Source organism: Dasypus novemcinctus, chromosome 3 (assembly GCF_030445035.2).
Source record: "Dasypus novemcinctus isolate mDasNov1 chromosome 3, mDasNov1.1.hap2, whole genome shotgun sequence".
NCBI lineage: Eukaryota > Metazoa > Chordata > Mammalia > Cingulata > Dasypodidae > Dasypus > Dasypus novemcinctus.
Genome location: NC_080675.1, coordinates 77,123,079 through 77,139,183, shown reverse-complemented (window position 1 = coordinate 77,139,183; position 16,105 = coordinate 77,123,079). Strand labels below are relative to the sequence as shown.

The 16,105-nt window shown below is 49.4% G+C and overlaps 2 protein-coding genes across 2 annotated transcripts in view; one reads left to right on the top strand and one right to left on the bottom strand.

Moving 5' to 3' along the window:
* TTC6 (tetratricopeptide repeat domain 6) overlaps positions 1 to 16,105 on the top strand; it is a 377,901-nt gene that overhangs the window by 25,352 nt on the left and 336,444 nt on the right. The gene's annotated exons all lie outside the window — the stretch shown is intronic.
* Positions 9,156 to 15,418, bottom strand: FOXA1 (forkhead box A1). The gene is made up of 2 exons (XM_004453838.4): positions 14,172 to 15,418; positions 9,156 to 11,856 (listed from the first exon to the last, which is right to left on the bottom strand). Exons 1-2 carry the CDS (start codon positions 14,241 to 14,243, stop codon positions 10,519 to 10,521), a joined length of 1,410 nt encoding a protein of 469 aa, XP_004453895.1. The 5' UTR covers positions 14,244 to 15,418; the 3' UTR covers positions 9,156 to 10,518.

Sequence of the window (16,105 nt, the reverse complement as noted above, 5' to 3'; positions counted from 1 at the left end):
TAAGTAACAAGCATTCTGAAATCTCTCCAGTATGAGGAACAGTTTTCTTTTAAATTAACCCCCAGCCACTCCTTCTCCTGCTTTCTAGGTTCTGTCCTTGTAATTTAAGAATTTATCACATTTTAGGAAGCTGAAGTCCTATGGCTTCTTACCATGTCATATTTAAAAGGTAAAGAGGCTGCATGACCCAGACTTTGGGGGGCTACCTCACAGAAGGACCAAATCTCCTATTTATAATGTTGGCATGCTGGCAAAGAAACTATTGAGTTTTAAATTTAGCACCCCTGACCCCACCACTTCTTTAAGTATGAATATTAGAAAACTAAATGCTTACATGTGTTAAAGGTGTTTTCCCACCTGGGGCACTTTCTTTGGCTCAATCTTAGGTGGGAACTAAGGAAAGTAAATGTGTATTGATTGACTAACTGAATACTTAAAGAGACAGGCATTCAGGTTTGTGAAACAAGTTGAGACCTAATAAAAATGGTTCCTCAAAGAGTCATACTTAAAATGCAAGCAAATTTTTTACCTTAATATCTGAGAAGTATTCAACTGGCAAAATGTTTTGCACTGTGAACATAGAGCTTCTCCATTACATCAATAAACGCAGGAAGTGGGAGTCCTTCAATGCTTGACATTTAAATCTATCCTGGACCTGGCCTAGGAGTATTCTGCGGGCAATAAATCCTGCACTAAAGTTGCAGGCAAATAAAGTAGAACACATAACAAGTCATTTCTGTCCTCATTTTCTATGGTCCCATCTTTCTATGAATCTTAAGGTGAAAGCGTGCTTTGGAGTCAAACTTCAGATAACACTGAATTCTCATTTCTACTGAAATGCTTTATATGGCCTTTCTACCTCTCCTCCCTCCAGTTCTGTTTCACAGCCAAAGACTCTATGCAAAAGTCATGCTATCTTTTGTTTAGCAATTCATCCATCCTATGGTGCTCTGCTCACCTGAATTCACATAATCCTTCATGTGTGCTCGGGCACTAGACAAATTGTTTTATAAACCACAGGACTGTCCCATAGCTTCCATAGTCTGGTGGATATATGTCAAATTAAAAAATTTGTTGGTTATTGATTTGAATATATTGTTAGTCACAGAATAGTTCTTGCACAGGTCTATAGTGCAATCACTTTAAAGTCCTCAAAAATATCATGAAAATTAATTTCAAAATAGCTTTACCTATGTATAGCTTATTCTAATCATACATGTTATGTTAAACTGTTATTCAGATTGCTAAATAGGTGTAAAATCTAAATCATTCCCATTTTTACTCTGTACAAATGCCTTTCTCTCTCCAGTATCTCTAAGCAAGTGATAATGAGCAGGCAGTCTAACAGGTGTGGAATATGTGTGCCACAATTTAGGACAAAGATCAAATCTCCACTTGACCTTGCAAAGGGGATTTTATGAAAGGTGGCTTAAGTAAGTCACCACACTGTAAATGAACTACTCATCAAGTTTCAAACTAATTCTTTAACAAGCTAGTAAAAAGTAAGGAGAGGGTCCAGAAGAGGAATCACTCATTCTTTGATAATTTAATGTAGGTTTCTGGAATTAAATAACTCAACCAAAAGAGTAGGATTACCCATAGACTATTAGAAACTTGGGATAACTGCAAGGTAAATATTTTACAACCTTTCGGAGGTAAATTAAAACTATGAAAATTTCATAAAAGTAAATATATGTTTTAATGTAAATTATATTCAAGATGTTGCTGTATAAGACAGAAAGAAAGAAAAAGAAAAGAGGAAAAAACTTTTCTCTTTGGTCTTACGTACCACAGTGGAATTTTTTCCCCCAAGTGCCTAGGCCTGAAAATTGATGGTTGTGTTTAGAATTCCATGGGCCAGATATGTAAAGGTTACTCCACTTAATGCTGAGGAAAATTAATAAGTAAATCCCTCTTTCTCCTCAGGAGAACAACACCTAACTGAAAAGTCTTAAATGTGAAACTTTTTTCCTGGTTTACCCAAAATCAGATCACTTTTTACTGCTTTCTTACTTTGGGCAAGGTCTTGTTGACATTCTTCTAATCCAATATATCTAATTTTGTGTTTGTGTGACACATGTACTCCATAGCATGTGTGCTGACTCTAAATCTCTGAAGAGAAGGGTGCAGTTTGGAACTGCCACGACAAATTGGCGAGGACTGACTAATCCACAAGTCCACCGCCATACAGCTTCCGTAAGTGTTGGGGGTGGGGTAGGGGGAGTACTTTAAATTCTGTGGGTTTTTAAAAATGATTATTCTTTCGTGACTGAAATAAAACTGCAATATATATCCTTCCCAGTAATGGGTGGAGGGTGGGTGGGAAATAGTTATGAAGGAAGCATGTCCTGTGACTGATTAAACTCTCGTTTTAGAAAAGAAGCTTTCTTTGAGCACGATTCTTAGTCCCCCTCTCTCTCTACACAGACACACACACAGTCAAAACACGTGATAGTGGTCCCTGTTTGTCCTCTGTTTTCACCTCCCCACACTCGGAACTGCAGAAGGCCGGGCAGAGAGTGGCTGAAAGGGCAGGGATGGCGGCGCAACCCCGGGGGAGGCGCTCGCGACTGTGGCGCTGCCCCAGGCAGGGTGTGCGGGTCCCAGAGCGAAGAAGGAGGCGCAGCACAGCCGGAGCCCGAACTCCCGCACCTCGGGGCCGGCCGTGGGGCCGGGCGGTCCTGGCCCAGGCCGTGGGCGCCGTTCCGTAGTCAGGGAGGATGGCGGGTTTGGAAGCTCCTAGAGAGAGCCTAGGCGGAGGGGACTCCGGGGCCCCGGCAGTTTAAAGCCCCGCTTATCCGTGCTGGGCTGCGAGCAAAGCCGGCTCCAACCAAAGGCGGCGCCGCGGCGCACCCAGCCAGGGCTGCAGAGTGGCTCTCCCGGCCAGCTCGCCCGAGGCGCCCAGGACTGCAGCTGGAGGCCGGGAGCGAGCAAAGTAAACACCCAGCTGGCTGGGCCTCGCGGGGAGGGTTGCACAGGGAAAAACGAAAAATAAATCAAATGAGAGAGCCGCTCCGCCCCCTTGCCTGCGCGGCCTCGGCCGGCGGCGCCACGGGTCCTGCAGCCTCCCGGCCGGCCCGTGACCCCCGCACGAAGGGGGCGCCGCAGCCCGGCCTGCAGGAGCCCGAGCTGCTCCTCCACGCCGGGGTCCAGGAGCGCGCCTCGACTGCCCGCCCCTCCCGGCCGGGCCCCGCGGGCGGGACAGAGCCCTGCCTTGCTCTTTTCGTCGGCCAAGCACAATTGCGTTATTGGAGATAATGAATTCAATCCCCATCAAAGGGCATTAGGCTCGTCCCAGCCCTGGAGTTGCCGATGCTTTTTTTTAAACCAAGAATGAAAGACTGGGGATAAAAAAAAATTCTCTGGGGGAGCCTTTCCCCTGATCGCCGCTTTTGAAGTAAAGTGGCCCGGGCATTGTTGTTCACCTCGCGGCCCATACGGCTGAAGAAATCCCGGGCTTTTGATGGGCTGAGAACCGCCTAGGCAATGAGCGCCACGTCGGGCCGCGCGGCCTGCGGGCAGCATATGTCCCGGGCGCGCGGGCACTGTGTGGCGGGCGAGGCCCAGGCCGGGCGGGGAGGAGAGGGGGCCCTGCCGCGCGCTCAGGCCCCGGCCGCGCGGAAAGACGAGGCCCGCACCCAGCGGCAGGGACCGGGGAGTCGCCTTTCCGCGAGCCCACCTCGAGGCAAGGGGCGGGGGTTCCGTCTGTGGTTAACCCTTTACGACCTCCGACTGTGAGGCCAGACAGCCCTTTTGGAGTTGAGGACGGGGAAGGCAGGGGTCTCTGAGGGCAGCGGGCCAGGGTGGCTGGAAGTCTTTCCAGTTTTAACCATTGGGACCCAGCATCCAAGGTGGGTGGCGTAGCTAGGGCTTGCTTGTCTGCGAGGGTGAAAACCTCAGAGAGGTGAATGCCCACAACACGCAGACGGGATTTTTCACCTGCGACCAGAGGACACGACGTAGTACCGCCGCTGCCGAGCTCGGGGCGTGGAGGGTCGAACCCTCGGCAGCAGGCGCGCGACCGGCTCGGCCAGCAGGGAGTTTCTCCAGCGCCCGAGGCAACCTGCGGCGTAATTTCAAGCCCAGGACAGCGTATTGACGCAGGTCACCTTTTCAACAAACTTGTAGCAGGCATTTAATTAATTTTCATCGACACCCAAAGTGAACTTTCTCCAGCTCCATTCGCTTTCCCCCGGCCTGCTTCTCGACACTCTGGCCCAAGGGTCAATAACCACTGCTGTTGGGTTCCCTTCCCCGCCCGCCCCACCCACAGTCCCCTCCTCCCGTTCTGGAAGGACCCGGCTTACGCGCCCCATTAATATATTAGCCAGGCATAACACAAAGGAAGCGCGTGCAAGCAGAAGGCAGTGATTCCTGGGAGAGGCTAGGAAGTCTTGATGTTGCCGGGTACTGCAGCTCATTGCAGCCTGAGCTCGTGGATCGGAGGACGCGGCGCAGTTGCCCCTCGGAGTTGCTCCGCTGCTGGATTGAGCGTTTGGAGCTGGGGCTGCAGGAGTGAAGCACTGAGGCTCCCAGGTACCGGGAGCTTACAGGGACCCAGAGCGAGGGGGAACGTACCACAAAAACGCTCCGGTCACCTGAGTCACATAAAGGAAAGCCCTCTCCTGGAGCACAGCTCTAAGGCGAGCGCCTAATTCCTCCCTCACGTAGAAAGGGCCCTTAAAATAAATACCTAAACGAAACAAACCACCACAAAGTCCCTTACTTTCTTCCTATTAAATTGTCTGTGTTTTAAAATAACAACTCCTTGGGTGTGTGTGGAAAAATAACACTGACGCGGGACATGATTAGACAAGCAAAGGAGTAACCAAAATTTCACCGGAGAGCGAGGAAACGAAATGACGAGGCTTTTTTCTGTTCAGTGCCTCGTTGTTCCTTATTCCCAGGTAATGCTGTTAGGGGGATTTCCAGGCTGATTTTCTTGGTTTCGGAAATATGTATATATAGCAGTTATCTCGAAGGATTAGAGAGAAGTAGGAAGTCAGTCCAGGGCATCCCTGCACTGACAATCAGGTGTGCAGCCGTTGGCACTAGCCAAATTTGATCTCACTACGACTTGACCAGCATCCCACCTGGATTCTGAGGTCCTCAAGCACTTATTTCATTTAAACCTTTCCTTCCCAGATTTTGATGGAGAATATTTTGCCATGTACTCTAAATTGATAAGAACATAGAGAACCCCAAAATATTATGAGACGGCTTCGAGAAGATAGGAGCCTCCCTATTCCGGGGCTGCAAAGTGGTGGGGAACTCGCTCTCACCAGGAGCGTTGCTCTTTCTCTGAGGTGACACAACTACATACTTAGAGAAATTAGGACGTTTGATAACAAAAAGAAGATAGCAAGTGTTTGGGGTGAGGATTTCTCCGGGTTAAAAAAAAATGTTTGTAATAGAAAAATGCATGCGTTTTATAGCATAAAATTGAACCTGCATGGGTATTTTCCCACCTCATATTGCTTGCTAGAAGGTGGCTGAAAGAAGTAGGGGAAAGAAAAAAAAAAGGCGAAACTGCAGCCTGAACTATCCAAAGTTCAAGGACTTGAGCTGGGTGGGAGCTGAAAGGAGAAACACCACTGAAACATTTATGGTCCCAAACCTCACTATTGGAAGGAAAAATAAACCCAGAAAATTTAAAGTAATCTATTGTTACATGTTTTTTTGATACATTAAATAGGATTAAGGGTAGAAAATAAAACTTGCCCAATTGGCTATTTTTTAAAAAATCCTATCCTTCCCAAAATGGATTCTATATCTTAACAGGAAAGATTGTAAAATCTTCCATGCTGTTTCATTTTCTTCCATTCTTACTCTCACGAGTATTTACTGGTGCTAATGATTCTTTTTTTTGGGGAAAATCTTATTTTTAAACTTCAGTATAATTTGATTACCTACTCAGCCCGAGGTAGCTTTCAAAATGCCTTTTTTTTTTTGCACAAATTATATTGAAGTAAATCGGTATTACTTAAATCCAGTTAGTTGCAAAACACCTATTAGTACAATTCACAAGCAATTACAATTCAAACTTTGAAAGCAAAATATTACAAATTTGTTATATATAAAACAATGTAAGCAATTTTATTTTTTGATAAATTGTTTCTTGATATATCAAGGTATCACATCAAAATACATTTTAGCTAAATGTTCCGGAATATTACTGCTAAATCAACAGAAAACCAATTGATCTTGAGGAAAGGTTAATTAAATTGGACTGTAGGTCACCTACTTTGGTCTGCATTTAAAGGAATTTGTATTGATCGGAAAGTTTTTGCAAAGAAGTTTAATAATCATTTCCACGGAAATTGAGATCAATTTTTAAAATGCCAAAACAAGGTTTGTAAAATTTATCACTTCAGGAATTCTTTTCTGTTATGGCTCATTCAAATCCGTTAGAATCCTGAGAAAAATAATGTTTTTAAAAAAATACTTTCAGTGAAATCAGTCTTGGGTAGGGGCTTTAGGCAATGAAAGCAGAAGTTAAGAACTTTAATAGGATTTTGTTTGTTTGAAACCCTCCTCCCATAATAATTCTAACCAGTTTATTCTGCTGTGAGAGGGCTCAAGAGGGGACAATGGAAAATTATTTTTAGCTTTGATTTAAACACCGAATTAGCCATCGTGTAGAAAATTGACTCAGCTGCCTCCTACTTGGGAACACTTGTGAGTTGTTTAAATTCTGGTGAATGGAACCGGTGACCGTTTCTCCTTCCCCATGTTTAGTTTTCTTCTCTTTTTAGTATGTTAAAAATGTCTCAGGCCCGCCCTTGTAAGCGCAAGGTGAAAGTAACATTTGAAGCTCTGCTCCCCAGGACCATCACCCTCACTCCCAAAACACCCCCTCCCCGCTTTCTCTGCCCTCCGTGTGTGCGCGGTGGAGGAGTCAGGGACCCCGGGCGCCTCGCCGCTTTCCTCTTGGGTCGGTCAGAGTTTCCCTCCTCAATCCCTCCCCCTCCCCCTGGAGACCCCTCCCCCACCCCGGGCGAAATTCCTAAATAAAGCGAGCCCGGTGGACCGCGGCGCAGCGGTCAGCATCCCGTTTCTCGCCAGCCGCAGCATCCCAGGTGAAGAAAGAGAGAAACTCGAGGACTGAAAGCGGGGACGAGGGGGCGGGAAGGCGGCGCGCTCCGAGAGGCTCCAGCTCGCCTTCGGAACCACAGATGTTAGCCTCCTGGCCCCGGGGCGCGGCGCCCCAACCCCGGGCGTTCCGGCGTTTGTGTGTCCGGGTTTCCGAGGAAGGGATTACGCAGCGGGAGCAGCCGCGGCAACGCCGGCCACACGGCCGCAGGAACGGTAACGAGGTGACTGGCCTTCTTTGTTGACTTTTGGGTCTCGGGCTCAGCAGAAGATTTATTCGCTAGGAGGAGAAAATGCCCAAACAATGAAGAACTAACTGCACTTGTCACCTCGAGATGCTTGCTGTCCTCCGCAGCTCCCCTTCCCTGGCAACCGGCTGTCCCAGCCCCCAATCCGCGCTCGCTTCCCCGCGCGGGTCGGCGATCGCCCAGACGTGGCAGAGGGCGCGCTCAGAAAATCGCGCGAGGGACCCGCGAGGCCCGAAGTGGGCTGCAGGGCGCCTCTGCGCCTAGGGAAGCCCCGGCCGTCCCAGCTTCCCAGGCAGGTCTCCAAAATGGCCTCGGCCGCAAACCCGCGGCGCTGGGCACGTCGCCTCCCGCCACCCCAGGAAACACCTCCGCCGAGTGCGAGAGCAGGGCTTCAGCTGGCCTAAGCCTGGTGGGATGAAGGCCAGATATTGCTACTGCTAATATGTTCAAAGAGAAGGGAGCTATCACGAGAGGAACCGCACAAAGTGAGACGCTTTAGAGTCACTGGGGCCAGGCAAAATTTCCGAGGCCCAAACTCACGCCTTCATACTACTACTCAGAACGCTTGTCTACACGCTATGTAAATATGAGTAACTGTTGGGGTTGAAAGCTTTTTCCTCGCTGGTTTTTTTGGTTTTGTTTTGTTTTTTTAAGGTCCCTCTGAGGCCTCCAAATTAGGTTTTGAAATTACTGAAACCGGTAATTTCCCTCCCCTCCTCCTCATTAGATGAAGTGAAAGTGGGGGTTTGAGATTTCTGGATTTTTCTCAGATGCTACCCCTTCTCTCATCTGGGGAGGCAATTACGCGATAATTAAGGGACTCACACAGCTCTTTTTATCTTGTCCGCAGTGTGGAGTGGGACTATCAAAGTATAGCCTGTCCAAGTTCAAACCCTGGCTAGGATGGAGTTCATACACAAGGGCTCAGACCCGGCTAGACTCTGCTTGGGCTGGTGTTGTTATTGTTGATGTCAATCCGAACAAGACTTACAAAGAAATAGGTGGACTGGAAAGTGAGCCTACTATCAAAGGAGATTAATGATTTTGTGATCCCAAGCAACTGTGGGGTGTGAAGTTGCTTTTAAATGCTTCTTAGAAGGCAAACAAATCATCAGCTTTAAATTCTAGGAACAATATTTTTAGGAACAGTATTTAACAAAACACATATTTCACAACATGCAAAATAGTAGCTATCCTGAAATGTATTGGTGGAACAAAGCTTCCCCTGCAGGAGTGAGTTAACTCCCCTGCCTCTAATCCCTCCCAAAGCTATACTGATGGTTAAGTTTTGTTTCTCTTTTAATGAGAAGAGGCTTCAGGATTCTCTGTGGTAGACAACTTAATTTTATCAGCCATTTCTCAGTATTTTATTCTCAATCAAAAACTTCTTGAATAAAGAAAAATGATGCATTCCATATGGATGGGGTGGTGGTGGTATTTAAATTAATAATATCTGATTTTGTGGAAAGACTTGATGGAAACACAGAAGGTTTAAGCCCATGTCCAAAATTGAGCTAAGCATTACTGGAGAATAAAAAATCTTAAAAACTCACTTCTTGTGATATTTAAATCAACTTACCTTACTGAAGGTTTGATATCAAATTTCTTATTCAATTTCTTTAATTTAATTTCTTTTCCAATGGAATTTCTTTAACTGCTTTTCACTAGCCATATCTTCATTTAATAAACATAGACCAAACAATTTTGTTTTAGATTATCTGTCTTTTTGTCATTTATTTTCAGTTCTGGATTTGGAATATCATATTCCGAGTATCCATTTTGGATTTAATTAAGTGAAGGAAAGTAACAGAAATCCTTTTTTGTTAACATTTGATTTATTTAAAGTCCTTAACTGCAAATGATCAAGAACATACTCCACGGCTTAAAATCTGTTATCATTTTCGTTATTTGAATCAAAATATTTTCAATTACAATCACACTGATAAAAATGAACATTTTAATTGGTAATTTAACCATCATTTAAAGCAATTTCAACTGTAAAGAAAAAAAAAAGAATAAACCATGCAATAAATTAAGAACATTGAGAAAGCAAAGAGAATAATAATGAAACCTGTCTGGCTATACTAACACCATGTCCAACTGTGGAAAGTGCATTAACACTGGATGAAACAAGCACACAATGGCAATAATTAAAATGGCCACAATCAACTGGATTTTGGAACCTTGGACCCAATTTTGAAATACAGCTCCCTAAAACTTATTTCTCCTCCAACATTGTAATATTCCCTTTTGTTCTTGGATAAACCTTCTTTAAATGATATACATACATTGAAACTAAGATTATACATGTTATGTGACCTCAGAATGACATGACCATGGCACTCTGCAAAGCAAAGAGCAGGTTTCTTGAGGAGGGCAATTCTTGCGTAATCCAGGGCCATATGTGGGTGGAGATGAGGGGGGAATAGAGGGGTGTTCTTCGTAACTTCCTGATCAGGCAACTCTTGAAAATGTAGCATGTAAATCACCTACCTGTTTTTTTCTACATGTTATGTACATGTGCATAAATAAGCCGGTACACAATATATATGTAATTCATTTAAGACATCTGCTATCTGAATGTTATCAGATATGTCAGCTGAAAAAAATGGCTCTGATGTTTATAATCTGTTTATGTTTTGCTGCATAACAGCAGTATTATCCCTCAATACTTTTAAGAGCCTTTAGTGTTAACTTGTTTCTTCACCATTTCAATTCTTAAGGTTGAGTATTGCCACAGTCCTGTAAACTCGTGGGGGTTAGGTAAGAAGGGGGAAAAAGCACAAACAAATATTTTACAAGTTTGACCATTTTTCTTTTTTAAATACACCCTTCACAGACTAGAACGTGTCTGGAGGGGAAGAGGGAAGGAAGGGAGAAGGGGAAGGAAGGAGGAAGCTATATATACAATCGTGGATCATTCAACTCTGCAGGAAAAAAAAATTGTTGCTATGGGATGCTTGTCCTTGTAATAATATACACAATCCATTTTCAGTACAATAACAGAGTAACAGTCCTTTGCACTGGGGTAAAGATTGTGCACAAAAAGTAAAATAAAAATAGTTGGGATTTTATTATGTTGTTGGTCTGATATGTGCGGTTTTGTTTGCTTGCTGTTGATATTTTTCTCTCCTGCTACCAAGCATGGCCATGCCAGACAAACCCCCAGTTTTGGGAGCTAGGAAGTGTTTAGGACAGGTCTGGAATACACACCTTGGTAGTAGGCCGGCTCCAGGGCTGAAGGCTCGATGGGGCTCCTGGTGGCCACGGAGGCACTGCCGAGCGGCAGGCTGGCTGGCAACGTGGCACCGTAGGGCGAGTACTGCAGTGCCTGTTCATATGCCTTGAAGTCCAGCTTGTGCTGCTGCTCCGAAGAGGACATGAGGTTGTTGATGGAGAAGGGGTGGTTGAAGGAGTAGTGCGGGTCCCCTTTCAGGTGAAGTTGGGACTCGTGGGGTGCTAGGCCATGCGCCGGGTGGGAAGGGGGCACAGACGCCAGTGCCCCTGGCCCGGAGCTGATGGGAGGCGCAGCTGACGAGGCCGGAGTCTTCAGCTCCGAGGCGCCCCCTGTCGCCGCCGCCCCGCTGTGGTCCAGAGTCTGGGGGCTGGCGGCGGGCCCCGGGGCGGGTGCGCCATCTAGCTGGCCCGCCTTGCCGTGCACGCCCCGGTGAAGGGGCGAGTCGGCGCTGGGGTTGGAGGAGCCGGAGGGGTCCTTGCGGCTCTCAGGGCCGCCCTTGGCGCCGCCGCCCCCGGCCCCGCCTCCGCCCCCGGCCCCCGGCTGCTTCTCGCACTTGAAGCGCTTCTGGCGGCGCAAGTAGCAGCCGTTCTCGAACATGTTGCCGGAGTCCGGGTGCAGCGTCCAGTAGGAGCCCTTGCCCGGCTTGTCCGGGGAGCGCGCCACCTTGACGAAGCAGTCGTTGAAGGAGAGCGAGTGGCGGATGGAGTTCTGCCACCGCTGCTGGTTCTGCCGGTAGTAGGGGAAGAGGTCCATGATCCACTGGTAGATCTCGCTCAGCGTGAGCATCTTGCTGGGCGCCTGCTGGATGGCCATGGTGATGAGCGAGATGTACGAGTAGGGCGGCTTGGCGTGAGGGTAGCTGCGCTTGAACGTCTTGGCGTCGCCGGCGGCGGCGGCGCGGCTGCGGCCCAGGTTGGACGGCGCGTAGGCCATGGGGCTCATGCACGGGTTCATGGCCGCGTAGGGGCCCAGGCCGTTCATGGAGGCGGCGGGCTGCGCGCCCACGGCGCCCATGCCGCTCGGGCTCAGCGCCGCGCCCATGGCCGTCACGCCCGCCGCCGTCATGCTGTTCATGGCGCCCGCGGAGCCCCCCGGCATGCCCGCCACGGCGCCGGGGCTGAGCCCCGCGCCCAGGCCTGGGTTGGCGTAGGACATGTTGAACGAGGCCGGGGTCATGTTGCCGCTCGTGCTCATGGTGTTCATGGTCATATAGGTGTTCATGGAGTTCATGGAGCCTAGGCCCGAGTTCATGTTGCTGACTGGGACCGAGGAGTAGGCCTGGAGCGGAGACAGCGAAGGGCAGAGGCCCCGAAAGGCGGAGTTAGTGGCGGGCACTGGCGGGCTGGAGGCCCGCGGGGCGTGAAGCCCGGAAGAGCGGAGAGCACTTCTGCAAACCACGGGCCCACCCGCCACCACCCGAGGTTAGCCGTCGGCAGCCCTCCCTAGACCCAGCCAAGAGAGGTCATGCACCGCAGGGGGTAAAGCCTAGCGCTGCAGGGATAAAAGACAAGCCCTCACAGAAAATATGTCCCTGGGAGGATATGTAATCGCCTTACACTCCAGGCCCGGGGCCGCTTCCAGGGCCCATCCACTACCTCCCTGCACACCACGCGCTGTCTCAAGTCTCCACCCCAGACAGCCCACTGGGGCAAACTGTCGTTAAAACTTTGGAAATAGAATTAATCTCTGACCCTTAGTCACTGCAGACCAAAGGTGCCGTGGGCTCAGAAGCACAGCCGGGCTGACCACGCAGCGGCCTTGGCCGTCCGGGTGGCTGTTAAACTCTCCATGATAGAAGAAATCGCCCATGGCTGTGTGACCCCCTGAATCATTCGTTTCCCTACATCGGACTTCATTGTCCTAGGAGTTTTCGACAAATGGTGGCTTTTCGTTTTTTATTATTTGAAGTAGTGTTTTCCACCTTCTTGTAGTAACTGTAATATTAACATGGAAACCCTTAAGTTAAATAAGGTTTGGAAAAATAAAAAGAAATCTGCAACAGGAAACGGGGGCAGGGAGGTGTGCATTATAATATAAATACATTATATGCATTTAACATGTAACTTTACATGTGCAGCTCCGCAAGCTGTTTGAAAAGTTGCCTTAATTTCATCGTTACCTATTTCCGGTCCCCTAACTTTTGAAAAAAGGACGTGACGAATTGTGTTGAACTCATTTTTTTTCCATATACTTATCTGTTGCTGCGGGTCATTTTAAAGCCTGGCCTTTGAAACTATATGACTAGTTTTGAGCAATTTATAATTCAAAAATCAAACTCTACTTATTTTATCGTAATGCTATTCTACTTCCCAATTCTCAATTTTAACCTGTATAAGAAAGCTCTTTAGCTAGGGGACTTAATTGGTGACTCAAGATAACTGAATCAGAATTAAACCTCTGCAAGAGTTCTGAGCTCCCTTTAAAATCATAAGCACGGTAGGCCCTACTCAATAGCAATTTGGGACCACTCTAGACTTTAAAAAACATACAGAGTACAGAAATATATAATCTACTCATCTGATAATTTAAAAGAGAACAGTGATGTGTTTAAATTTATTTTATCGGCAAATATAACCCCACTTGAAAACACAAAAGGTGAATAAATGGATTTAAATAATACACTATATGCTATGGTATGCAAATAACCTGAGGTAAGTTTTGAAATATACAAGTCTAAATAAATAACACCTGAAACTATTTCCAGGGTCTGTATTTTTTGTTCACGTTTTCAAGTATATTTTTTACTTTGACGTTTATTTTGTTCTCCTTTCCCCCAGATTATCCAAGGCAGTTTCAATAAGTTTTCAATAATGGTAATTAAACTTTTGGGGGGTAACCACCAGCTGTTTAAGATAAATACTTTTAATAGGTGGTGCCCCTGGTTTTTTTTAAAAGAAAAACCTGGTTTTTCTAGCAGTCCTTTTGTGCACACTGAAAAATAAACCCCATGAACGTGCTACCAAGGGGACAATGAAGAGAAACAGGTTCTCAGCCCGGAGTCCTGGAAGAACATGTAGCTCGCACCAGCGCCACCCAGCGGTTCTAGAGAAGAATGCGCACACTTCTTTCCCAGAGAGGGCTTTTGAGGAAGAATAAGTTTTACAAAATTTCGGAATTGTTTCAGTACTAAACGACCAACTTAGCGACAGAGCGCTTTCATCAGAAAGCATCTTCGAACTAAAGGGCGGGACAAAGAGGCAGCCCTGCAGGCGCCCTCTGGTTTTCTTATCTCCTGCTCGTGTCCGTGCCCGCCAGCCAACTCCGGGCCCCCGGGGCCAGGCTTCGGTTCCCGCTCTCCTCCGGGAAGGCGCAAGTGCTTCCTGGAGCGGGCGCGACCAAAGCCCTGAAGTTCCCTAAAATCCTCTCACTCGCTCCGAGTGCCGGGACCCAGCCTCCCCCGCGGGGCAGCGGGGCAGTCGGTCCCGGTTCAAGGCCCCGCCAAAGCTGGGCGGGAGCCACACGGCGCGGGCAGCCGTGGCACCCGAGAGGCACCTCCAGCTCGCCAGCCGTCCCTCCTGTCCGGCGCTCGCCTCTCTCCCCGGCCTCCCCTGGCGAAGGCTCTGGGAGCGCTCCGCCGCCTACCCGCCTCTCACCTCCTGCGTGTCCGCGTAGTAGCTGTTCCAGTCGCTGCTCTCATGCCCTTCCATCTTCACAGTCCCTAACATCCTGGAGTCACCTTGCCCGATGCAACCATCCAGCCCTGTGCGGAGCGACGGGCGGCCGCGCGGCGCGAGGCGGGGGCGGGGAGCTGAGCAGCTGCAGTCACCCGAGCGCCCGCGCCGGCCCAAAGCCACCCCAGCGAGGAGGAAGCCGGGCGCTGCGGGGCGCGGCGTGTGCGGCTGAGGCGCAGCGGGCGGGGGCAGCGCCGGGGGCAGGCGGCGGCCGCCGAGCGCGGCGCCGGGGAGCGCCTCCGCGGGAAGTGAGCGGGCGGCCTCTGCGAAGCGAGTGCAGTTGAGCTGATGTGGATCTTACGTCGCCCGAGTGCCCACCTCCCTGTCCTCTCCCCATTTGTCCGCCACACAAAGACGCTCGCACCTACAAAGCCCGAGGTGCACCTGCGAGGCTGCAGCCCGCCCGCCAGTCCAGCCGCCGCGCCTCCCGCCCCACCGCGTCGCCGCTGCGCGCTCCCCCAGACCCCCTCCCACGGTGCTCCCTCCCCCAAACCCGGCCTTCACTTTGTTTACAAAGGAGTGTAATTGGTTTGAGCCTGGAGCCTAGGGGAAGAGGGACTTGGGGTGGGGGTGGGGTGTAACCCCCTCTGGAAGCGAAAAAAAGAAAAATAGGCGGGGCCGGGCGGGCTCTGCATGGGAACCGCGCAGCCCGAGAGTGCTGGGGGCAGTGGCGTCGGAGCCCAGCTTGCAGGGCTTTGCCGGCTAAGGGCCATCAAGGTCCCTCTCCCGGGGCACCCACATCTTCCAGAGGCCCGGACTGCATCCTGATCCCGAGCCACTCCTGCCCGTCTCTCTGCTCTCTGCTCCCTGCCCCGCACTCCAATTCCTGACCCAAATTTCAACCCCGGGAGACTGGAAAGTCTGGCCTTTTTTTTTTTTTTTTTCCTCTCCCCTTCTTTTCTCTCCTGGACTTCAGGTTAGAAAAGAGAGAAAGGCCCACTTTTGCCCCGTCAGTAGAAACCCGGTCATCTGAGTCAGCCGAGCCGGGTGACGTTAGGCCGACCCCAGCTCCAGGCTAGCAGAGCGGAGGCGCTGCCACGAAACCCGTACCTGCGGCTAAGAGCAGGTGAGTCACCGCACCGTTTTATATCTTTATGACATAACTTTTTTTTTTCCGCCTCGGTCCGCTCCACTCCCCTTGTCATCTGTAGCGATCATAAAGAGGAAGAAACTGAGAGCAGATGTCTGTGTGATAGGGCAGTCCGACCGACTCGGGCCGTCCTCCCTCCGCCCGGCTCCTCCTCCTGCCCCCCTTCCCGCGGGCTTGGGGACTGAGCTGGAGGCAACCGTCTGGTTTCTGATAGGGAAAGGTCAGGGGGAGGGGACCTCTTCCTGAACTCGAGCGTTAGCTGGGAGAGCAAAGGCATCGGCTCAGGAACGCATCTGCCTGGCTAAAGGGGTGCCAGGCAAAAGCCAGCGGCTGTCCGCGGGGGTGCCTGGTCCTGTCTGACCTGGAGAGACAGGACTAGGACCCCAGGCCCTAGCTTAGCTCTTAATTGGTCCTGGGCGCTGGTAGGAAATTCTCCCAATCAAAGCCTGTTGGCTCCTACGAGGCCCTGGTATCAGATTGCCCACGAGTCCTGGGGACTGGGATCAACTAATGTGACTGTTTGGGTGGGAAGGCGCTAAGTAGGTCTGATCCGTTGGAAGACGAGGCGTGTGTGCCTGAGTGTGTGTGTTTCTGGATCAGTGTGTGACTGTATATGTGTTGGAGTGTGTGTGTGTTTCTGAGAAAGACTGTTTCTGAATGTGATTGTGCTTGTGACTGTCTGTGACCATGTGTGTGGTGTACTGCCTGTGGAGCCACCAGGTGTCCTTAAGTAGAAATAAAATAAAATCTTTCTAAAGTGACTAAG

Coding starts and splice junctions, on each gene's coding strand:
- FOXA1 (XM_004453838.4), bottom strand. CDS start 14,243: ATGTTAGGGACTGTGAAGATGGAAGGGCATGAGAGCAGCGACTGGAAC. Junction 11,857..14,171: donor ACTACGCGGACACGCAGGAG/GTGAGAGGCGGG, acceptor TCTCCGCTCCAG/GCCTACTCCTCGGTCCCAGT.